Source organism: Cricetulus griseus (genome assembly GCF_003668045.3).
Source record: "Cricetulus griseus strain 17A/GY chromosome 1 unlocalized genomic scaffold, alternate assembly CriGri-PICRH-1.0 chr1_1, whole genome shotgun sequence".
Taxonomy (NCBI): domain Eukaryota; kingdom Metazoa; phylum Chordata; class Mammalia; order Rodentia; family Cricetidae; genus Cricetulus; species Cricetulus griseus.
Window position 1 is genome coordinate 142,983,171 of NW_023276807.1, and position 25,668 is coordinate 143,008,838.

General features: G+C 38.4%; 1 protein-coding gene across 2 annotated transcripts in view; it reads left to right on the plus strand.

Moving 5' to 3' along the window:
• Exoc1 (exocyst complex component 1) overlaps nucleotides 1–25,668 on the plus strand; it is a 45,243-nt gene that overhangs the window by 11,094 nt on the left and 8,481 nt on the right. For both annotated transcript variants that reach the window (XM_027390927.2, XM_027390928.2), the window contains exons 5-13: nucleotides 3,930–4,117; nucleotides 5,075–5,302; nucleotides 5,493–5,625; nucleotides 6,557–6,666; nucleotides 10,876–11,025; nucleotides 17,438–17,543; nucleotides 22,792–22,955; nucleotides 23,514–23,624; nucleotides 25,288–25,364. In XM_027390927.2, the coding sequence (XP_027246728.1) occupies nucleotides 3,930–4,117; nucleotides 5,075–5,302; nucleotides 5,493–5,625; nucleotides 6,557–6,666; nucleotides 10,876–11,025; nucleotides 17,438–17,543; nucleotides 22,792–22,955; nucleotides 23,514–23,624; nucleotides 25,288–25,364 (1,267 nt within the window). The remainder of the gene's footprint in view (nucleotides 1–3,929; nucleotides 4,118–5,074; nucleotides 5,303–5,492; nucleotides 5,626–6,556; nucleotides 6,667–10,875; nucleotides 11,026–17,437; nucleotides 17,544–22,791; nucleotides 22,956–23,513; nucleotides 23,625–25,287; nucleotides 25,365–25,668) is intronic.

A 25,668-nucleotide genomic window follows, 5' to 3' on the forward strand; every position in this document is an offset into this window, starting at 1 on the left:
ATTATTCTTCTAGGCTTTTTTCTATGAATACTTAAATAATTTTCTTATAGAGAAATTTACACTTTTGTTTCCTAGCGTTCTTTTTTTTTCATATATGAATTCAGCCCAAACATTTATTATGTTACTAAATACTTACTCCAAACATTTTTTAGCATCAGAGTATTCCATTGTCTGGCTATGCCATTATGTGTTTATTATGGTTCCTGCCCTTTCTTATTTTAAACAGCTGTGGGATAAATGTCCCCACAGCACTACTTTCTTGCCTACCATGGACATAGTAATAACTAGTACAGTTCTGGCCTTATACTGCCCGAGTTTAAATTCTGGCAGTTCCCATTGTTTCTAAAGTAGAGATGATGATAGTATCTACCTACAGTTATTATAAATATCCCAGGTTTATAGTAAATGCTCCGTAAATCTCATTTCTTCTTAGCAGCATGGAATCCTTAGACAAGAGGTTAATGAGGGTATTTGTGAGTTATCTGCCTTTGCAAATGTTCCTATGGACTGTTGTTCTGTGTCTCAGGACAACCTCTTCTCTGAAGTATTAGAATGTTCAGAAAGATTACATTCTTTGAAAGGATTTCTTTCCTAAGGGTGTAAGCAGTATATGGAAATGGTTCTGAATTGCCCATGGATGCAGTTAGTATAGTACTCTCTATCCCAAAGAAGAAAACTGGTCTTTTATTGTTTTGAGACAGGATCTCGCTATGAAGCCCAGGCTAGTTTACAATTCACTGTGTAGTAAATTCCAGGCTGACTTTGAACTCTCGAGGCTAGGCCTCCTGCCTAACTTTCCCAGTGAGCCATCATGTCCGCCTTAAAACTTCATTTATGTGTTTATTGGGAGGAGAACATGTGCATCCCATGGCACCTGTGTGGAGGTCAGAGGACAAAGTTGTGGAGTTCTCCCTTTCATCTTTATATGGTTTCCAGGGATTGCATTTGGGTCACCAGGCAAGGTTCTATAACCACCAAGCTATTCTCTGGCCCAGTGTTCAATAATTTATGATATAGTTTGAAGCAAACCATTTATCTGGCCACTTGCCTCTTTTGTTTTATTTAGCTATAGACTTTTCTCCTTTCAAGTAGATGATTCTTTCCCAGCAGTTCTACTCTCTGGCCTTGATGCTTAGAACTGGCAGATATTTATATCTGGCAGATCTGAGCAGCCCCCACACCTAAACCTCTTCCCACTGAGACACTGGCCTAGGTTAGGAGCATCAAGGCGCTGCCATATCACTAGTGTCTGACTGCAGGGTGTGTGGACTCCCTAGGAATTTTTCTTACCTTCAATTACAGATTCATTTTCTTTGAATGACTTTGGAGATTTTTGTTTTGCGTGTTACCAATTGAGGCAAGAATACTCTCATAAGTCAGTCACTCATTGAAAAGCTTGCCATTCTGTTTTCAAATATTATGTGTTTCCAGATGTTATTTATTCCTAATATGCTGACATGTATAATTAGTAAATGTCTCTAGGTTTTGGATAATTTTGGGGTGGAGGGAACCTCATTACCACCTTATGTGAAGAGCTAAATAGTCACCCAAGTAAGTTGATGCTATTGTAACCGTTCATGTAGCAGAGGCAGCAGCAACTTTCATAGTTTCTAATAAATGACAATTGAACATTGGAGTTTTAGAGATGGAGAGGGAAGTTCTGTTTTCTATTTTTTTCTTTTGACTTGCAGCTAGATTGTTAAATAATCTTCCACTCGAACCTTTGAATGCCTGCTTGCATTGCTGTCTCCTTTGTTTGTTTCTTACCTCAGTCGTATTCTTTGAAACAGTGTTTTGTGACTAATCCTTTGTGAAGGAGTGTCCTGGAAAGCTTTGGACTTGGAGTGAAAATAACTACACTAAATGCATGAGTCACAACTGACCTAAAAATACTCCCCAGGAAATGATTTAGTTTCCCAGTTTTCTTCTTCAAGGACTAGTCAGTACTGTTTCTGACAGACTGAGAGGAGATACAGAAGGACACTTTTACACAGCGAAGAAGAAAAACAAGCATGAAGTTCAGCTTCTTAGGAATCTGTCCACTGTGGCTGGTTTTGGCAATGCCCTTAGAACCCATGTTCCGCATGAAGTTCAAATGAGATATGGGTAGTAGTTAAAAGTTTTAAATCTGTACACTATTTTCTACCCAGCTAATATTCTCTGCTTACTTTCCTCTGCTTTTCTCGTACCTTTTACTCTCCAGAACTGCCTAAAGTTACAGAAGGTGCGTAACCCTGTTCTTCTTACTCTATTCCATGTGTATATGTTACTTGCCCCTGTTGTATACTATTGGTTGCATATTTTATGGAGTTGTATACAAGGATAAATTTATTACAAAATCCATAGAGTAATAAAAGTAATAGTACTATTCATTATTAGCTCCCAAAGGAATGTTTGAGGAGAAGAAAATACTACCAAAGTAGTTTTGATGACTTAAAACGCTTGTTTATTTGAAATGTTAGTGTAAGGCACTCCAGTACATGGATGATTTAGGTGTTCCCTGCCCTCTAGTGGTTAACAAGGAGTTACAGCTGATAGTTTTGCATTTGCACAATGAACGAAATGGCCTCCCCGAAAAGACAAGGAACATGGCAGTGCCTCTCTAGAAACATTTCTGTAATGTAATCTGTAAATTGCATGTACCAAAAGTTTTAACACCCCCCCACACACACACACACACTCCTCCATCCGCGGGATATAACTAAATCTGTCTTACTATCTTTTTCAGAGTCAATACTGTCTCACTTGGAATTAGCAGCATTTTATTCTGAGACAAATAAATAGATTTCAATGCTGAGTGAGAGTTTTCATTTTCATGTAAAAGAACAAACACTAAGAGCATCCAGACCTTGTGATTTAATTCCTGTCCAGTCAGGCTAGAAAATCAGTAGCTTTCTTTAGAGCTGTAGCTAGGGCTAACAGTGTTTTTTCATTTTACCTCTCTCAAACTCAGACACTGTATAAAATGCTCACACACTATATGTGTTCCTTTCCCCAAAATGAGAGGTGTGGATCTAGACAGCACTTCAGACTTGGCCTCTTGACATTTTTCTGGAAGCATGGAAACTATGTGCAGTTTTTTTTTTTTTTAAGATTTTATTTATTTATTATGTATACAACATTCTGCTTCCATGTATATCTGCACACCAGAAGAGGGCACCAGATCTCATAATGGATGGTTGTGAGCCACCATGTGGTTGCTGGGAATTGAACTCAGGACCTCTGGAAGAGCAGTCAGTGCTCTTAACCTCTGAGCCATCTCTCCAGCCCCCAGCAGTTTTATAATTTCAAATCACTTTGTTGTTCTCTCATTAGCGTTACTAAGGAAATTGCTGTAGTCTATCTTTAGCTGTTTTAGCTATGCATGTGAAGTTTCTAAACAATAACAAAAAATAGAAAATACAGTCAATATTTTGAATATTCACAATTTCTTGTGGATAATATACATGCCTCTCACTTCAATTAAAAGTTATTTGAAAGGGATGTATGTGTATGATGAAGAAAGATGCACATAGTAAAAACAAGGGGAAATGCTACCCAGTAAGAAAGGAACTGTTTTCCATATTCATAGTTCATCATCACTGTTTTGTTAGAGCAACAGCCATCTCTGGTGGGGAAAAGAGAAATTAGGTTCACTTCTTCGTGCTGTCTATTTTAGTGGAATGTTTTGAGAGATTTTGACTAAAGCTCCTTTTAACCCTTGTAAGTCAGTAAGCATACTAGACTGCATGCTTTCTGTTGGTCCTCACTTCAGTAACACTGTATGACCTTTTTTCATATTTTCTGAATGATTATTTTCTATCCTTCAACCACTAAATGTGTCCTGTGCTTTTATAATCGATCTTAACTAGCTATCACTTTAAGTAGCATGTTAAAGTTCTTCTCATTTTTTGATGACTTTCCTTCCTTACATTTTTACCTTCTTTAAGAATCTGTTCCAAGTGGAGAAAATCAGAGTGTGACAGGAGGGGATGAAGAAGCAGTAGATGAGTACCAGGAGTTAAATGCAAGAGAAGAGCAGGATATTGAAATAATGATGGAAGGCTGTGAGTGCGCGATCTCTAATGCTGAAGCCTTTGCAGAGAAGTTGTCCAGAGAGCTGCAGGTGCTAGATGGGGTAAGAATCCCTCATGAGCTCTGAATGAGTGGTGTGTGGTAGATTGCAAAGCCTGGCGATGTTTGTGTTTTCTGCCTTAGCGCTTCAGCTTTTACAGTGTGATCACTGCTGTATTTGTAAGCTTGTTGTCACCTGTCACCATGCTCTACTCTTCTTGTTTAGAAGAGAGAACCAGGTGCTAAGGAGATGGCTCAGTAGCTAAAACACTTGGCTCGAAAGGTTAAGGACCAGAGTTCAGATCCCCAGAACCCAAGTAAAGACTTGGTTGGCATAGTAATTCTTCTGTAGTCCCAATGCTTGTGAGTCAGATATGGGGGTTTCTGGGACAAGCTGACTAGACTAGGCAAACCAGGGAGCTCTAGGTTCAAGTAAGAGACCTTGTCTCAATAATAAGGGAGAGAGCAATTACACATCACTTGTACACACACATGCAATCGTGTATCCATACGTCACATATACACACACATGCACATGATAAAAACCATTTCTAGTGAAGACATAAGGCTAAGGTTTTAGATTTTGGAATGTTCTTAATATGCAATGGTAGAAGAACCATCTTAGGGGTTAATTCCCCTAGCCTCTGAATAGTTCATTACCAAAGAGTAGCATTTTCGTTGTTTGTAAAAAATAAAACAACAACAGCAAAACCCGATAAGTACCAATTACAACAAGAGGAATGCAGGTGAAATAAGCAAAGCGAATCATTTACCAAAGGGAGCTGAGTCAGTAAGGTGGGAAGGGGAAAGGGCTTTAGAATAGAGCCCTCTGACATCCCTGCATAGTTTCTGAGGCATGGTCTCAAACCTTAATCCAGAGGCAATTGAGCCTTCACTAGGCCCTATGGAGAAAAGGAAGGGGAAGCTGATTGACTGGATGCAGAGATCTGGCAGGAGTTCACCTTTGCACCTCTCCACATTTAAGCAGCACACACCGTTATATTTTCCTTTCACATTTCAGGCTAACATTCAGTCAATCATGGCCTCTGAAAAACAAGTGAATATCCTGATGCAGTTGCTGGATGAGGCCCTGAAGGAGGTGGATCAGATTGAACTGAAACTGAGCAGTTATGAGGAAATGCTCCAAAGTGTGAAAGAGCAAATGGATCAGATCTCTGAAAGCAACCACCTGATTCACCTCAGCAACACGAATAATGTGAAGCTGCTGTCCGAGATAGAGTTCCTCGTGGTGAGCATTTCATAAGTTACCAGCAGAGCAAACACAGGAAGGCTAGTCATGATGTGTGTGAGACTCACTTATAATACTTGTGGGACCAGGATTTAAAGAAATTACAGACTGGGTGGTAGGGTTGAATAGCGCCTTGCCTGTATTTTTCCCACAATTACATTTGCAAGGGGTGTGTTTGAATGTATTCCAGAACCACATGGACTTGGCCAAAGGTCACATAAAGGCCCTTCAGGAAGGAGACCTTGCTTCTTCCAGAGGCATTGAGGCCTGCACCAATGCTGCCGACGCCCTTCTGCAGTGCATGAATGTCGCTCTTCGACCAGGTGTGTTCAGTAGCCGTGATGAAATCTGACCAAGAGCTCAGGCTAACACTGCAACTCAGTAGAAATAACTTGGGCTAAGTAATTTAGGGTTACTTTACTGGCTATACAAATTAGTTTCACAGATTCCCCAACAAGTTTCTATTAACACTAAGAACCTTTTCATTTCAGTTCCTTCTAATTGACCTTCTTTGACTCTAGCATCTTTACCTTCATGTGTTTAGTGTTATGATCTGTCTAGTTTTTATTTTGTTTAGTTTGAGGGTTAACATCTCACTACATAGCCTAGGCTGCCCTCAAAACCACAATCCCCCTGTTTCCCAAGTGCTGAGAATGCAGGCAGGCTCCACCATGCCATGCTCTCACCATAATCTTATTTAAAAATATGTTATTTATTAGTTTATGCATGTGCACACATGGATGTGTTACACTACTATGTGTAACACATTCAGGTCAGAGGATATCTTTGTAGATTCACTTCTCTTCTTCCACCTTTACAGGGGTTCTGGGGCTTGACTTCAGCTCACCTGGTTTGTGTGGCAAGTACCTTTACCTGCAGATCCATCTTACTGCCCTACAAGATCTTTGGATCTTTTTTATTAGAAACAAGCACAAGTACTATTAAGATGTGTCAGAGAAGACACGTTTTTTTTTTTTTTTTTTTTTTTAGGCAGTGGTTCTAAAACTTGAATGTGAGTTCAAATCAGCTAGAGGACCTATTAAAACATTACCAGGCATATCCCCAAGTTGCTGTGCAACTTGGTAACCCAAGATGGGTTACTGGAGCTCACGTACAGGTGACAGCTGAGAATGGACTCCACAGAACTGTCCTCTGACCCTCACGTGCACACTGTGGTGTGGCATTTCTTGTTAAACATGGAGGGAATCTTTGCTTGCCCTTACTGTGTCAGTGAGGACTGTTGTTCTGATGCAGGCCACGACATACTCCTGGCCGTCAAGCAGCAGCAGCAGCGCTTCAGTGACTTGAGGGAGCACTTTGCCCGGAGACTGGCCAGTCATCTCAACAATGTTTTTGTTCAACAGGTAATTTACTAGTAGCTGACATGTTTCCATAGGCCATTTGTATGTTGCCCTGAACCTAAATTCCCACAAAAATTTTAATGAATTCATTTGGGAATAAATCCTTCATACATTTCTATGGTTTTAAGATTTTGAAATCTGTGTATAGTTCCTCAGAGAGATACTTTGGACTCCAGGTAACGCTTCACACAGATGTCAAGTTCCTTTTAGCTGAAACTGATTCTAGGAATCAAATAGATAGCTACATTCATTAATTACATATAAAGTTGACAGGTCTGTGTTTACTGTGGTTTCACTTGTAATTTTCAGTGTGTGGAGGTGACAATCAGACTTAACACATTATTTTCAATGTTTCATAGGTTCTATGTGGTTGAATACATTGTGTACATGTAAGGAAGCAACTAGCTTAACTGTGAATTTCAGTTGATTCAGTCCTATGTTCTTTTTATGGCAGTAAATGTTATAGTTAACAACAAGGCAACAATATTTTAAAATGCCAAGGTCCCCTTACAGGGATTTGAACAGAAGGTATTTTAATAGTTAATATACGTAGGTTCTTGTTAGGTTCTTTTGTCTTTTACTTTTTTAGACATATTGAACAGAAAAAATAAGGAGAAATCTTATTAATCAATACGTGCTCTATGAAAACATTGGTTTCTCTTTGCAGTATTCTAAAACAGTTGTCTTTATTGTATTTTATTCCCACCTAGTTTACTCAGGCCCTCCTTCAGCTCTATAGCAGGTCCTACTTTCTTTCGGTTCCTGTGAGTACATCAAACTGGCTCAAGCTTCTCTGATTTTTTTTTCATATTTATATGACATTTGCTAAAGTTAGCAGCAGAATTTTTATGCTTACAGCTTAACTTACTGATTAAGCTACCAATTAACTTTATTTGTAATAGTTTTGAAATGTCCCATTTTGCCACAAAGGCACTTAACCTCATTCTGCTTGCCTTTCTCTGTTTCTCATTTCCTTGATTTTTTAGTAATTGCTTGTTGGTGGTGAGGTACCTATTAGACATTGCTTTGAAATAAACGCTTCTCTGTCCGTGAGAAGCTCAAAGACTAGGGAAGGGAGACAGATGGACACTCTTGGGAATGGCAGCTGTGATGATGGTGCTGTGCAAATATAAAGGAAGACCACCTCACTGAACATGAGAAGGGGAAATCAGGGCAGACTCCCTCACCGACCTGCAAAGTATAAAGAAGGAGGTCAACTGAAAAGTCACATAGGAAACTCCCATTTTTCTTAGCTTATTGTGTTTAATGATGTTGGCAGTGATGTTATCCACATGTGTGGATGGCATCAAAAATGTCAGTCAACAAACAGTGGGTTTTTTGAGTCCTTAACTATTGACTATAATGTGCAGTTATTCATTTTGTTTGCTTCTTTGCCTTGTAAACTAATGGCTTTGTTTAAAATGAATGCTTCCCATTTCTGAAAATCTAACATGTACTGTTAACATGTGAGTGATGCATGTTTAAAAATAGAATGTTGCAACAGCCTGTAATGTGTTGCCAAAGGTGGAAAAGAATGTCTCAAGTGCAAGAAAGAGATTGTCTCTTTGTTGAACTTGATCATCAGGTCACTGGCAAAGGGGCTAAAGAACATGGAGATTTCTAGTCCAGACAGGGGGAAAAAAATGCCTGGGAGGCTTTGACTAGCATGTGATGGTACACATCTGCCACTTCCCATTTTTATTGCCTCATTTAATGGCAGATAATAAAAGTATCTGCTTCACTTAAACTAGTGTTTGGCTCTCATAAGGTACACCTTGCTACTGTTTATTGAAAGTTCTAGTATCTAGCTGGATGTGGTGGCACACACCTTTAATCCCAGCACTTGGGAAGCAGAGGCAAGCAGATTTCTATGAGTTTGAGGCCAGCCTGATCTACATAGAGAGGTCCAGGTCCTTACTGCATAGGGAGACCCTGTTTCAAAATAAAAGTTATAATATATAATATATATGTGTTGGTGAAATTTTGTAGCTCACCAAGTTTTTATAATGTTCCTTAATTTGAATACCCCGTGAATTACATTAATCATAGAGTTGCCATTTTCTTAGATGAGAAGTATATTACAAGATTAGGGTAAGGATTCAGATTTATGTATTAGAAGTACCTCAGCAGTGAGCACTGTCTGTAGTTGCTGGTAAACTATTATTATGTATAAAAGAAATTTTTAAAAATGCTTAACGCTTTTAAGCATATGAACAACAAATTTCTTTATACTTAGTGTTTTGCATGTGATAATTTTTATAATACTGATTGAATTAAGGAACTTTTTGCAATTTTCTATCCTTATTGTGGAACCATTTTACCTAAATTAAATCTTTTAGTAACATTGAGTCTATCTTGACAATAATAATTAAAGGAATGATAGCCGATATGTGAAATACTGGTTTCTCAGTTTGTAAACTTCAAGGGCCTCCACACAACTGTTAATAATTAATTCTTCCACTTTCCAGAAGAGATTTTTAATGATTTAAAAGCTTTCTCAACCTGAAATAATGTAACTTCACTTGTATAATAGACTGAGTAAATAGTTGTAGAAAACATGATTTTGTGTCTTGTGAAGCAGGAGACGCTCTTCTCTATCAGCACAATGGATAAGAGGCACCGGGAGGCATTGTTGAACCTGGAAGTGTAGCATCTATGGACTCCTTCAGTTTTTTGTTTGTTTGTTTGTTTGTTTTTGTTTTGGTTTGGTTTGGTTTGGTTTTGGTTTTTTGAGACAGGGTTTCTCTGTGTAGCTTTGGAGCCTATCCTGGCACTTGCTCTGGAGACCAGGCTGGCCTCGAACTCACAGAGATCCGCCTGCCTCTGACTCCCCAGTACTGGGATTAAAGGTGTGTGCCACCAACGCCCGGCCTGACTCCTTTGTTTTCCACGTGCAATTCTGTATACCTGTTCTGTAATGTAATGGTATATAAACCTTGAAAACTATAGAAGTCGAGACAGAACAGTGATATACATAATAAAGCATGTAGAAGTGATAAATCTTTCGAATTAAAATAACTTTAATTCTTTAAACTCAGGGTGCTTATTGAACTATTGTATTTCAACTATTACTGTATACATTTAGGTGACTTTACCAAGAGATGAATTATCCAACTCTTCTCCCTGATTCAGCAGCTTTTGTAAATTTAATGGTTTCCATAAAATACTGAAACAGTCTCTGACTAGGCAACTCTCAAATGAATTAAAGTGACTTCAAGTAAATGTGGCTTGTGTTGGCCTTTGCTTGCTTGGTTGAAAGTTTCAAGGGCAGTCTGATCTTGCAACTTCATCATCTCTTGGGCACTGGCTTTAAGCTTTGTCACAGATGTTGACTAAATAGGGAGAAAGAGCTAAATTGTCCAACAAGGTGTTACACTCATCTCCACACACTAACAGCTAGACAGCAGTTGCAGGTTTGGATTCTGGTTAAATGCTTTTGTTTGAATTAGACTTGGTTACCAAGATTCCAGTTATGGTTTCCCTCCTGTGTGACCTGGGCAAGTTACTTTATGCCCTGAGCTTTGGGTTCTTCTAGAAAATAGGGTTAATAAGCTAATAATCTAGCAGTTTATATCTTTTCTAAAGCAAAAGTCAAGACACTTGATGTAACTGTTTATTATTAATGCATTTACATAAAATTGTCAAGGTTTAAAATAGTCATATGTGTTAAAGTTTGTCTAGCACATCACTTTAATGGAAAAATTGGAATTAACATTGTTATTAAGGATTATCATGAGAAATCCAAGATATAACCATCTATTGTCCTTACTAGCTATAAAATTTCATATCTTATATATTTTTATCTGTTGAAAAAAATATAGCTCCTCCTGGGAATCTTATTAAAGTGGACAGTTTGCTTTGGATGGCTCCCATTGGCATGTTTCTTAAGACAGTCTGTATCAAGAAGTTAAATTGCTTAGTATGTTGTAAAGTGATGTAGAGAGGAAAGCTTTATACAACTCTCTCATTTGAAAGATGAAGTGAGCGACGCTTTGTCACAGTGCCACCTATGCATTCTTGTGAATATTAATTGTGGTAGTATTCTATGGGTACACAGGATGATAAAAATAGACAAGTAAGTACTTGGTTTCCATTTTTCTGGTATTTGCTTGGTATTACATGGCTATACTTGATTATTACGTAGAATTTTCTTTTGTAACCACATTCTCTTGAATTTTCCATCATATTTACTTACTTATTTACTCAATCCAGGGTCATGATCAGAGTTCAACTCTTGCTCAGCACTCTGTTGAACTGACTCTACCCAATCATCATCCATTTCATAGAGACTTGCTCCGATATGCCAAGCTGATGGAGTGGCTAAAGAGTACAGATTATGGAAAATATGAGGGACTAACAAAGGTATGGATTTGATATCACTCACTCACTGGGTCTACAGTATAGTCTTAGATTGTATGTTTAGTTCCTTAAGTTTGAAACACTGAAGTATGTTTTTGACAAAGCAAAAGATAATTGAATTTCTATGTGCTCAATTATTTACTTAGATAAAAAGGAACCAGGCATGCACATGATGCACAGAAATGAATATAGGAAAAATACACCTAAATAAATACATCTATTTTTAATAAAACAACAAAGCATCTGTTTATTAAGAAAATGTTCTACTATGCTGGGCACCTGGAGTCTAACAAGTTAGCTGTGCATATGGAAAAATTACCATGGGTGCTCTGGAGAAAATTCAGGAGGCACCAGTGTTTCCAGAGGGGTCTAATTTCAAATACAATGGAGAGACCAAGTCATGAGAAGGTGATATTGGAGATAAGTGAGGGGTGAGCAGTGAGCATCTCCTGTCACAGCAGGAGCATGAAGCAGAGCATGCCCAGTGTTCTTGAGAATGAGCCAGGAGTGAGTGCAGCACTGTGTACTGGAGACTGTAGGCTGACAGGTGTGGAGATTTTAAACCATTGCTCCAGGCTGGTCTTACTGTGTGTGATATATATCATTGGAGAGGGAAGAGCAGTGGTGTTATGAAATAGAATGATGCCATCTACCTTGGGCTTAATAACACCACCAGGAAGCTAGTGTAGCAAAAGCCAGTGGTCTCTGGCATTTATGCATCACCTTTAGAAATTAGACATCATTATCCATTTAAAAAGAGACAGAATTGTCACCACCTCAGACATATTAATAGCGAATAGTATTCTGGATAGGCCCAATTGAGAGAGCAGTTTAAATTATGAGAAACATTTAAATTTGTTTTATCTTTAAGATTTTGTGAATTGAGAGCTGAAAAATAAAATATTGAAATAATATATTAAGTTGTTTTAGTAATTTAATAATTATGTGTATAGTAGAGCACTAAAAGATATCCTGGAATTGAAATAAGAGAGGGGTTTTGTCCTTGTGGAATAAGAATATTGAAATCTTTCATTAAAAAAAAAATAAAGCAATTCCTGGCAGCTGCCATCAATTTGTGCTTTAGGGGATATAGAGGGATAGGTAGAGAAGCCAAGAAAGAGGTGGGTTATGTTCCTAGCCATGCACTGAGGTTAATACTTTATGGCAGCACATTCTTTACTATCAGTCCACATGTTTTCTCTTTGAAGTACCTCTGCCCATTTGAATTAAAATCTGACTCCCTTTGATAGTATGCAGGCATTTATACTGGCCTGCTTTTGGAGTTCTGACAGGATACACCCCCTCAGCTGCTGCCACTAAGAGCACCACCTGTGCCTATTCACTACATACCCTTTTAAAAGAGCCCTGCCCACCTCTCATCTCTTTCTCTCTTCTTTCTCTCCCTCTGTCTGTCCGTGCCCCCCCATCTCTGCCTTTCTTTCCTCTCTCCTGCTGTTCCTGTCCCCAGAGACCACTCTCCCCCCCTTTCCCTTTTTACAATCCTTTTCCCTTAATAAAACTCCCTCCCCTTGAACTCTGTCGCTGATGTCTTTCTCTCAAGCTCACAACTTTTTAGAATTCTAACACCCTCTGTTTCTAAACTAAACTGAGTCGTTTTGTTTTGTTTTTGTTGTTGGTGGTGGGGTTTTTGTTGTTGTTTTGATGTTTTTTTTGCTCACTTTTTTCTCCTCCCAATTCACTTCTCACATCTTCTTCCTTGTAGGTTTCTTTCTGGTTTTGAATTAGTTCAGATTCTTCCTATTTTACTTCCCTCAGGAACTGAAAAAAAAAACACTGAGTTGTTGAGCCCCACCCACCCACCCACCCCATTGTGCTCTCATCAGACCCTTCCTCTTTCTCTGATTTTCTGTTACAGTTTTTAGGTTTTTGTTTTTTGTTTGTTGTTATTGTTTGGTTGGTTGGTTGGCTTTGTTTTGTCTCGTTTTTTTTGTTTGTTTGTTTTTGTTTTTTTTGTTTTGTTTTGTTTTTACAGTTTGTATAGCTGACTGGGCTTTGCTGGAGAAAGGGCAGATAGTTAAATCTAGTCTGCTTAACTTGCTTGTTTTCAGCTTATCTGAGCTAAGTACCATTTTGACGTGTGTGTGTGTGTGTGTGTGTGTGTGTGTGTGTGTGTGTGTGTGTGTGTGTGTGTGTGTATCTATGTATGTATTTTCACTTGGTGGTTACCCTTTAAAACTTGGTCTGTTCCTCAGCACTTTCTTTTTTGTTAATGAAAAACAATGTTTTTCATGTAATATATTGTGGTTGCCATTTCCCCTTCCCCAACTCTTCCCAAATTCTCCCCACCCACTCACCCAACTACCTCCACATCCTTCCTTTCTCTCTTTGGGGAAAAGAAAATACAGGAAGAAACAAAACAAAAACCCAGAATTTTTAAGAAAAGAAAAAAAAGGAACAGATACACACACACACACACACACACACACACACACACACAACTTAGGAAAACACAAAATTGGAAAGCATAGTATATAAGCAAAAGACCAGTAGGACAAAAAAAAAAAAATGCTCAAACAAAGCAATATGAGACAAAAAAAGGTCCATTGAGTTCATTTTATATTAGCTATCTATCCCTGGACATGGGGCCTACCCTTAGTGTGGTTAATATACCCAGTGAGACATAATTGGAGACAACTAAATTTTCCTTTGCAACCATGTGTCAGTTTGGTGTTAGCTTCTGGGTTAGGTTGGGGGCTCATGTCCACTTCCCCCTTTCAGCTGGGACCCCAACTGGCTTGGACCTATGTGGGCCCTGTGCATACTGCCACAGTCTTTGTGAATTTATTTCTGTGCTAGTCCTGTTGGGAATAGAAGGCCTTGTTTTCTTGGAGTCATCATCGTCTCTGGCTCTTAAATTCCTTCGTCTTCCTCTCCTTGCATAGCTCTCTTCAGCCCTGAGGGGAGGGGTTTGATGAAGACATCCCATTTAAAATCGAGTGTTCCATGGCCTCTCATTCTATGTACATTATTCAGTTGTGGGTCTCTGTGTTAGTTCTGCTCTACTATTAGAGGACGCTTCTCTGATAGGGGCCAAACAAGGCAGAATGTCATTGGAGTCATTTTATTGCTGTGTTCCTTTAGTAGAACAATAGTATTTGGTTTTCCCATAAGCTCATGGCCTATCTAGTCTCATATTCTTGGCCACCCAAGCAGTGTGCAGCATGGGTTCCATCTCTTGAAATGGGCCTTAAATCCAAGCGGGGTTGTTGGTTACTCCCACAATATTTGTGCCATCATTGCACCAGTATATCATGCAGGCAGTAGATTGCAGGGTTTGTAGCTGGTAGTGTGCAGAGTATTTTCCAGTACCATGCATACAAGTCAGTAGGTGTGAAGGCTCTACTTAGGTATCAGCTGTACTTAACCATGTTCAATGAGATATGTAAGCGTGGTCTTCACCAACGGGGACTTATCATCATAAACTGAGATTTTTAAAAAAGGAAGATAAATCTGGTAAAATGTATTTTCTTTTTCTTTTCTTTTTTTCAGAGACAAGGTTTCTCTGTGTAATTTTGTAGACCAGGCAGGCCTCAATCTCACAGATATCTGCCTGCCTCTGCTTCCTGAGTGCTGGGACAAAAGGCGTGTGCCACCACCACTCAACTGTATTTTCAAACCATAATTAAAAATGCCTTCCAAGGGCTGGTGAGACAGTTCGGCTAGTAAGGTTTGCCTGCTGCCCCATCTTAACAGCCTGAATTCAATTCCCAGGACCCACATGGTGGAAGGAGAAAACAAGTTATCTTCTGACTTCCACCTGCCTTTCCCACTCTCAGCCTCTACCCACCCTGCCCCTATATAAACACACAAACATTGTGAGTGCACAAAAACAATTTTAAAATGCTTCCAAAACAAATTTTTAGCCCTGAAGTGTCTATGTGCATCTGATCTGGCTTGCAAATATAGGTATGTTTATTTTTATTTCTCAGAATGAGTCTTTTTTAGTGTTATGCAGTTCTTCTGTTGTGTTATTCCGTTTGATTTCATCTCACAGAATTCTGATTTGGAGGTGTGTTAAGTGAAAATATTTATAATACTCAATTTTTTTCCCTTTTGAAGTTTTAGGAGATTCATACTTTAAATAATTGAATACATCTTCTTAAGAGTTCCATGCCAACAAGTACTTTGTTCCCTAGTGACTATTCAAATAAGTAATCAATAAGCTTTTTGTCTAATTGTGTTCTCAGAGTATTCTTATCTTGTCTTTACATATTATGCAGTATTCATGAATGTAATTTAAAGTGAAGAAATAAGGTGAGTGCCAACCTAGTGGTGACTTTGGCTTATTCTGCTCAGAGGGTTTTTTCCCCTACAAGATGGTAATTTTGAATGACAGTACTAATGAAGTTTTTAAGTGAAATTGACTTATTTCCCAAGAATGTTACTTGGTCCATAGGTTTGAGCTTTTGTAACGATGTAGACACACACATGCATGCATGGGTGCGCCTTATATAGCCAATTGAGTTGCTGAAATATTGTAAAAAAAAATCAGGAATTTTGTTTAAATAGGAAGAAAAAAATAAGAATAACAGCAAAAAGAACCCAAATAAACGAACAAGCAAGCCCATGTTTCTTTTGGCACTTGGTTGGGTGTACACAGGGCACACTTGGCAGAATAAATAGGAAAAGCCTATTCCAGATTCTTGAGGGATGAGGAGTTATTCTTCGGCATCACTCCCAGCTGTACTCAGGCTGACTCTAGACCTTAGTTTTTGTTTATGAAGTTAGTGCCTATGAAAGACAGGGGCATTGGTCATGTCATCATTTGCTCGGGCTCCCTCTCTCCCAGGGGTTCCACCATCTTGTCTGTGTTTCTGGGTTGAGCATGTAGGAGGTCCTTCCCTTGTGATTAGGAACATCTGAGCTTTGCTCTGCTATAACAATCTGAGACTGGCAGTCTTGTAGATTTCTCAGACATATCTCCATCTAAGTGCCAGTGCCCAGTTCAGCAGCACATATACTAAAATTGGAATAACACAGATTAGCAAGACCCCATGCATGCATAGTTGTATATTCATGAAGCATTGCATATTTTTATGATGGAAAGTCCTTCCATGCTTATGAATAGGCAGAGTCCACACTGTGATGATCAGTGTATTATCAATCTTTTTCACATTTGAGGAATGTGCCTGGTTGTGTTAAAAACACGCTAACATAAGAGATCACTGGAAGACAACTTACAGTCAGCACAAAGCAAAACTAAAAAGACTGCCTGGGACAACAGTATTTAAACACAAGATAAATTTCCAGTCAGGTGTTAAAAGGAACTAAATTTGTGGTATAATTTAATTTGTATGTGCTTTTGAATTAATACAAGGATCATAGGAAATAACTGCTCAGTTGAGTGACTCTTCTTACAGATACAGTCTATCTATTGAAAGGGGGCAGACCTAAAGTATGTTTGATCTAACTATTGTTATAGAGCCTGCTCTATATAAAATGTTAGATTAATTTAAGGTAAAGAATCTTGAAGCTAAAATTCTGCCCTAAGTTTAGAAGAATAACTGGGAGTAATTATTCTACTGTGGGTTTCTTTAAATTTAGCTAAACTTTCTAATACCATTTAATTTAGGACCTGTCTACTACTGAAGAGGGCTTACAGGGACATAGAGTATTTCATGTAAGGATAGACAGGTGTGATTAAAAAATTAGTCCTTATGCTAAATAATAGATGTTTTCACTTATGGCTCAATTAATCAAATCTGTTTTCAGAAAAATTATTTTGAAAATTGTGTTCCATATATACTTATCAAATTCTGACCTTTGAGATTACATCCAAGGCTGGCATGGGTCAGTGAATCAGAAGATCTCCTTCATTGGCATTGGCACTGCTGGGCAACATGGCAGTGTGGAGGGAGAGGTGTAAGGATCCCCAGAGGCCTTCAAAATGAAGTGGCATCAGCCTCATGAAGATTCCTGTACTCTTCAACTCCATAACCCTCCCCTAGGAAATTTTCAAGGAACCAGAAATCTCACTGTGACACTGTCTGTCATAATAACATGAAATGGCCTCAGTGTCCTTTGTTAGGGAACTCAATTACTAGATTGTGGTGTGCCCACACTAGAACATGGAGCCACCATTACAGTGCACCAGGAGAAGCTCAGCTGCTCTGGCTCACATATCCTGGCCAGAGTGGCTGCAGTCACAGTGAAAATGTACCAAGGTAATAGTAAAAGTGGAAATATAAGTGTGATTGTTTGACTTGACGTTTCCGTAAATTATAATGATACGCTGCCTATTTGTTCTGCTTTGTTACATTTTCAAGAGAGAAAATAGCCTAATTTTTATATTCTCTGAAACACACTAAGGTTTTATAAGCATGAAGGATTTAAGGGAAAGATTAAGGAGAAAATTGTTAGTTTACTAATAATTGCATATTCCATTTATTTTAAGAATTACATGGATTACTTATCCCGACTATATGAAAGAGAAATCAAAGATTTCTTTGAAGTTGCAAAGATCAAGATGACTGGTACCACTAAAGAAAGCAAGAAGTTTGGTAAGCCTAGCTGTGGGCTCAGTGTCTCATTTTGAAGTAATCTCACTTACTGAATAGTAACTCCAAGGCTTTTAAACAAGGTGGGAGAAACACAATAGAATTAAAGAAAGTAGAGGGCTAGCTAATATATTTGATTTACAGGTGTTTCAAAGAAAGTGTATTTGAAAAGAAATGTTACTTGTCAGTATGTTTTTTACAAGCTAAAATTATGAAATGTATCAGTCCAGCAGCAGCTGGACATGTGTGCTGTGATTAGGGGTCACTGTTGCTAAGGAAAGCACAGGTGAAAAGGTGAAGTGCACCCTGGTAGAGAAGGGATTAGACAGGAGGCTGCTGCTGAGTGTGGTTTCTGATTCCCCAAAGATATTTACAGGTGGGGGCAAGTCATTGCTTTCCACAGAGAAAACCGAAAGTTATTCCTGGCTTCTTACTTCTCACTGGCTTTGAATTTAGCGAAAGTGTTTATGTCACCAGCATCTCCCTTGTGATTGTACCTTATTTTTCTAGAGCAATATATTTGGGGCTTTATATTGCTCTTGTATTCCCTACCGTTTAAAGGGACAAACACTATTTGAAAGAATAGCCAATGAAAGTATCAAGCTAAGAAAGGATGTGCTGAGGCCACGTTCTGCTCTTGCATGTACCCATCTCTGGAGTTCTCTTTGGATGGAGTTCTGTGCCTATTCAAGTCCAAACCTGGCCTTAAGGGGCTACATGGTGCACTCCTCGGTGTCTGTGGAGTCCCTTTAGAACACTGAGCTTAGCATTGACTGTTGAAAAGAGCCTGTGCCCTAAGCAATGGCAGGAAGCAGACAGCAGCATTGAATATTGCTGCATCCTGCTGCCATCTGTTCTTTGGGACAGAGAAGACTGCCCTTAGATGTCACTAATTTTGAGTTGTTCTATTAATTACTATGGTCTAGAATTTGAAGTGCTTTGGATTTGTCTGTTAATATGCTTACATTTTGTAGAACACTCTCTTGGGACAATAGGCTTTTGAAAACAGAAATGCTAACTCAACCTAAAGGCTAATTGTTCTTAAACAGCAGTGTGTTTATATCCTTGTTGATGTTTCACTGTGGATGTGTTATGCCTGTTTTGGGCAAAGAGCATATTATTAATGCAGTTTCATGTTTAATGTTTTCATTAAGTATATTCGTCATTACTTGTTAGTGTGCCATTTTATGCTGAGAAATATCTTTTTGGTATATGAAAACAAGTTGAATATACATTAAGATAAATGATATAAAAATACAACTTAAATACAATACAATAGTATCTTTATATTATCATCATATTATCCTAAAGCTTAAGCCTTTTCCTACCCTAATTCTTAAATTATCTTGTTAAAATATTTTAATTTACATAATATTGGTGTAGAATGCATTTTTATAATTTTAAAACAATATCATAACAAAAGGATAAATCTGTATTTATTAAATATTGATGGATAGGAGTAATTTGTGATAATTCATTACAGAAAATTAGTATCAGTTTCAAGAAAAGACAAACTAAATTCAGAGAATAACAGCAGTTTGTTGATCTCTCAACATTTGACTTGTTAATATTTTAAAAGTAAAATTCAAGTTAAACACACACAACTCAAATTCTGAATCAAGGAGGATGGAAATTTTTCTCAAGAGATTTTTTTTCAATGATCCAGATTATGTTTAAATGAATTTAGCAGCAATTATAATTAAAGTTGAAACCCTCGGGTTTGGAAAGTTAGCTTTTCAATGATACCGAGTTGATCATTTTAAATACAAGCTTCTGTTTTGTACATGCTCTGGCAGTCCTTTGTCACAGATGTGGCTAAGAGTTTACTTACAAGTAAAAGGAAGAACATGACCTAATTGGCATCATCAGAATGGGGTTGCCTCTTCCTTCTTGAAAAGTTCATTTTATCTTTAACACCCCTGATTTCAAGAAGTTCAAAATAGTCTAAAAATGCCAATATAAGATCTTTGTATAAATTATTCCCTCTTTTGATGAATAATTTACCTTGATATCCTCAGGAGCATAAGATTTTCCTCCTGGGATTGATACTTTGATGGATTCATCCATTCTTTAAATGTACTTAATGAGGCAGTCATTTTTACTGGCTTTTCCTTCCTCAAATAAGATGCATACTTTAAAGACAGATGTGTCACTGGGGGGCAAGGTAGTGCTTACTCTTGGGCTTTAGCTGTGGGTCTGGCATATAATATATGAGATATATGAAGTTTGTAAAATATACATGACATTTTAGTACATTTGTATATATAGGTACATGATTATAGTGCCCCTGTTTAATATTATAAAATCTTTACAGTGGTGTCTGAAATCATCTTATTGTTTCTCAATTAAACTAAGTAAGATTTTTCATCCCAAAGATAGTTGAATATAGGCTAGATTGAAGGCTTGGTGGAAGAGTAATTCCGTAAATGTTTATAGATGTCCATTATAGAAGTAAACACAGTTCTGCACTGGAAGGGCAGTAGTGAACTATCCACTGCTCTTAGTATGTTTATCATCTACTGGAGATTACTTAAAGATATTTATGACTTTATATGAAGATCTGCTGCTGAGAAAGAATTAGAATGTTTTGAGCTCCAAATTGTAATTAATAGCTTAATAGCCAGTACTGGTCATGATTGTCTGCTGAAAAAGAACTCTGAAAAATACTTTGTTCTGGGAAGGTAAGCCTGCAGAATAACCTTAGGACCCCGGGCAAGTAGTGTCCACAAAAGTGAACTGTTCGCTGTACTGCCATGTTCACCACTTTAATATCTACACTTGTTATTCTACATCCCCTTGAGCTTAGGTGGTCGAAGCAATCATTCCAGGGGTAGCACAGAAATGACCAGTTCAGAGCTCTACTTGGGCCTTTTCCTCAAGTGTGACCTGGTACCATGCTAGGTGACACATTGCTCTCTGTTTCTAAGTTGCTTTTAGGTTATAGTTTATTCTTTAGTCCCATTGTATGATTTGGTTCTTGCATTTCACCTGAACCTGGGAGTTTGAGTTCAGAATGTTTCCTAGCATTGGCTCTAACAGTGATCTGTAGATACTGTGTAACAGCAGAGTTTGAGAATAAAAGAAATGACAAATGACTGATAAGAGTTCAGACTTCCATAGTCAGTTTGTCCCTCAGCATTACTCTTCCACACACAGCTCCTGATTGGTGTTCTCCAACCTTCCAGTCTTGTATTCATAGGCTAGTTACCAAGGAATTCAGTGTAATATTTGATTTTAAGTTTAAAGCTATGTTAAAAGTCCCACTTATATAATCTTTAACAGTTAAAGTAAAAGATTAGTGTGGTGGAGATTCCTTCAGGGTCTTGCAAGAGATAAAAGATTGTTACTGTCTAAAGTGGCCCCTTCATTCCTCACTCTATTAAATTACTTGGGCTTTATTTTCTCAGGAAACAAAGCCTTGTGAATTCATTCTTTTAAATCTAAGTGTCCCACACATTTAAAGGGTTGGGGGAGAGGGTTAAACACTGACATGTTTCCTGAATACATAAGTAGAAGCCCTCCATGAAAGGATTAGTAACACTGCTCTCATACTTTCTCAATAGTCACTGAGCAACTACACGTGTGTTTGCACCTCTCGTTAGTCAGTGCTCACAGTTCTTTGCATGTGTCTTTTAAACTAGAGCTTTAACTGCCTCTTGTGCATGGTTTGTGCAAATTGCAGTTTATTAACTTGTCTTTGTCTTTGATGCTTGCAACCTAATCCATCACAGCTACACTGCCTCGAAAAGAAAGTGCTGTCAAACAGGAAACAGAGAGTGAGTATGCTTACTGTGCTAGTAGGCACCCTCAGTGCATGTTTGTTAATGTCTAGATGTTAGTTACCTGTCTTGAAAAACATTAATAGCAGAGATGTTGATTGCACCAAAGCGCCAGGTATTGGAAAAAGAAACTCAGCATGGTGGTTGTGTGTACATCCAAGAAATAAGTGACGTGGTTACAGTTACACAGCAAGGGGTGAAAGCTTTGTTGTCAGAAATTTATGGAAAACCTTAACATTGCACTTCTATTACAGGCTGTGTGTAGAAGAGCTATACCTAGTACTACTAAAGGGGCCCTGGAGGGATGGCTCAGCAGTTAGAGCACATAATGCAATGCCCTCAAGAGTGTCTGAGTGCAGTTACCAGCACTCACCTCAGGTCGCTCACAGCCACTCCAGCTCCAATGGGATCCCATACCTCTGGCTTTGCTGGCACCCGCACTCACATGCACTTACCCACATGCACGAGTGTGCACACATGCATGCATGCACACACACACACACACACACACACACACACACACACACAATTTAAAATAAGAATAAAAATAAATCCTTGAAAAAAGTCTTAGAGATCTGGTAATGGTTTGTATAATGAGGCAAAAGCTTGAATTGTTCCTTTTAGAACTTCATTTTCCCTTTCATTTTCCTGCCCACTAGTAAGTAGTGCAAGTTAACAGAGCAGTGTTCAAGAAGAGTGGTTTAAGTGTTTTATTGTCCATATTCTGAATCTAAACCTTATATGTTCTTCTAAGAATGAACCATTAATTCCTTAGTGTGTGGGAGCTGTTGCTCATTTTCTCCATGGCCAGGATGAATTCCTAAATTCTACCGAAGCACAAATGTCTTATTTATATGGCTAGTGACATCACATTTCAGTTATATTTTAAGGATATCAGATTCATAGGGTGTTTTTGTTCATGCATCTGTTATTAGCCAAGTCTCCTACTCAGAAAAGTGAGGTATCTAGAGTCAGGAACCTACTAAGTTTAATCATAAATGACTGATCTTTATAGGAAAAATTGTCAAGAATTGATAATTTCATGTGGTTCAACTTACCAGATTGGTGTTTAGAGATGATTAATACTCAGGTATAGGTTTTCTTCAGAAATATTACAGTGTTCTGTCAGCTGTATCATTAGCACAGTACTCATTGACCCCCAACTTTGTTCCTGCCTCATTACTTTAGTTTAGAGACAGCATCAGACAGCTTTACCTTTAGGATGGGGTGGGGCAGGGCATAGACTATCTGATCAGTAAGGCCCCTTCCATCCTAGTCCATAGATAGATGTAGTTCTCCTCCCATTCATAACATTGTCTGCAGTGGGACCCAGCATTAATGAATGTCAAGGGTTCTGCAAACCATGTAGTAGAATCTGAGTCCTAGAAGATCAAGACTCTAAGATAGCCCTGAGGCAGATCATAGGTCTTTTATCCTGGAGACACAGGTTTCAAAGCTCTGTTATTTCTTAGGTCTTCATGGAAGCTCTGGGAAACTCACTGGATCGACTTCTAGTCTGAATAAACTGAGCGTTCAGAGCTCAGGCAATCGCAGGTCCCAGTCGTCCTCCCTGCTGGATATGGGGAACATGTCTGCCTCTGACCTCGATGTTGCCGACAGAACCAAATTTGATAAGGTAAAATAACAGATTCTTGGTACTAGCATTGTGATTGCCGTAAGTGTTTTCAGAGATGCAGGCTCTTGGGACACCTTAGAAGTTGTTACCATGTCCTTCCAATTCTGATTTGAATTTGAAAAAAAAAAATCCCATTCAAAAGGGCAACCAAAATATGATTGATCAATTAAGTAACATAAGAGCTTTATTAACGTTTACTTGTTACAAATATGACATGCAAATCACACCTAAGTTGTTTGAGGAATGACAGAATCAAGAAGGAGTAACAGCTTCACTGTCGGCTTTGATGCCTTGAGTAAGTTTCAAAGTTTTGTCTTCCTCCTTCCATATTTGAATTGAGTAACTGAGTTTTCTCTTTGTCTGTTTCACCTTGGTATTATATTAATTACTCTTATCAATCTTGGGAGAGTTTGTCTTTGGCATATTGGGGGATTCTAGACATAGAAAATTATTCATATCTTGATCTGTGTCCTTGTTGAAGAGTGAACTAAACTGGAGTGTGTTCAAGCCTTCCAGGCAGTTCTGTAACCCTCTGGTCATTTGGTGTCCATCCTTCAGATCTTTGAGCAGGTGCTGAGTGAACTGGAGCCGCTGTGTTTGGCAGAACAGGACTTCATAAGTAAATTTTTCAAACTACAGCAACATCAAAACATGTCATCTGCATCAATGGTATGGCTTCCATTTATTTGGACAGTATTTATAGTCTGTAACATCAACCTAGTTACTATTATTGTGTTCACAATTTTAGTATCCACACAGCAAAGGAAAAATTTGCAATAAATCCATCTTTAAGTATTCTTGTTATTCACAGTCTACTGCAAACAGCAAAGTGTTGGGAGTTTGGATTTCTAGTATTCCAGAATGTCTTCAACCAACAGCCTCTAAATTAACAAGAGAGGAAATGTCTGCCTTTGTTCTGTAGACAACATCATTCAAAAAGGGATTTTAAATAGGATATGGTAGCTCGTGTCTATAATTTAAGCACTTGGGAAGCTTAGATGGGAGGATTGCATGACTTCCAGGCTAGCCTGGGATACAGAGTGTAAGATCTAAAAAACCAGAAAGCCTACCAATTTTAATATTTTAGTGTTTCCAAATGAACATACAACTTAAGAGATAATGCTATGCAGGCGGGAGATGGGGACATCAGCTTTGAGTCCGATTTTGTCTCGTGGCCTTGCAATTAAACAGCTAGGCACTGTAGCTGGTGCCCTGATACCCAGTCTCCTCTTCTGTAATGTGAATGGGGAAGTTCCTCCTCACCATGCCTTCAGGGCATGAGCACAAGAGGACAAAATGAGAGAATTTCTAGAATATTTTGAAGAACTCAAAACCACAGTTCAAATAAGAGTCATCTCAAAAAGTTATGCTGCAGGCAGCCAACGTATACAAAGCTGAGTATATACTGAAGAGTGAGAAATTCATTACTGGTGGGAGTCTGTTGTTCGTCATAGTAGGAGTGTTGGAAAATTTGCTTACTCAGCTTCAGAAAGAATTTATGACAGCATTTATATATTTACATTTTTATTAGTTTGTTTGTGTGTCTGTCTATGCCCCACACATGTGCATTACCCAGGGAAGCCAGAAGAGGGTGTAGGATGCTCTGCAACTGAAGTTATGGGTGGTTGTGAGCTGTCATGGGGTGCTGGGAATCCAACCTGGGTCCTTTGGAAGAGCAGCCAATACTCTTAACTTCGCAGCTATCTTTGAGCCCCACAGCATTTTTTCAATGCTCAAGTTTTCATTTTAACGTTGTTGTTGGATGTTTTCCTTTTCCTTTTTTTTTTTTTTAATTTTTTTTATTATTATCTTGTGCCAAACTCCCTTTACATCTGAGTACATTCCTGGCCTTATACACTCTCTCTACTCTTCACAACCATACCACATGTACACACAGACAAAGATAACTAACATTTTACCCTATAATAATTCTTGGTGGCCAAGGGGGTCTAAACACAGGCTGGTGAGGTGGGTCCGTAGGTAAAGGTGCTTGCTGAGCAAAACTCATGACATGAGTTCAATTCCTGGGCCCGTGTAAGAGTGAACTGAAAGTACAGCTTCCACCACACTGTCCTCTGCCTTCCGTGCATGTGCTGTGGTGCTTTGTGTGCAGGTACACACAGCACCAAATAAATTTTTTAAAATCTAAGAACATATTTCATGAAACTTTCTTAAACAGTGTATAATATTATCTGTTACTTTAATAGTAATAAAAATATTGCTATTTTCCATGAAGTATTTTCTTGTGTTTTAAAACATGGCAGGTTTTTGGTATATAAATTTGTTACTACACTGGTTTTTCATTATATAAAGTATATGAATATTTTTGCAGACTGAAGCAGATGACGTGGATGGTGGCTCATTAACACGACAGCATAGTTCCGGCACACTGCTGCCTGTTTCATCTGAGTATGTATTTATCACCATCTATTGTTTGTTCTAGGAAAAATTAACTTGAATTGGGGCAAAATGAAGTGTTTCTCATGGAAACATCCACATGATTCTCAATAACCTACTGGGACCCACACAGATCTGTGTGTTATCCTAGTTGTGTGTCTGTTGCTATGAGGATGAAAAGCCCTGATGAAAGCAAAGGTTTTATTTTGTCCCACTGGTAAGGTGGGAAAGTCAAGGCAGCAAGGACTTGGAGCATCTGGTCATATTCCATCAGTTGTCAGGAAGAGAACAATGAGTGCCTGTGTTTAGCTCACTT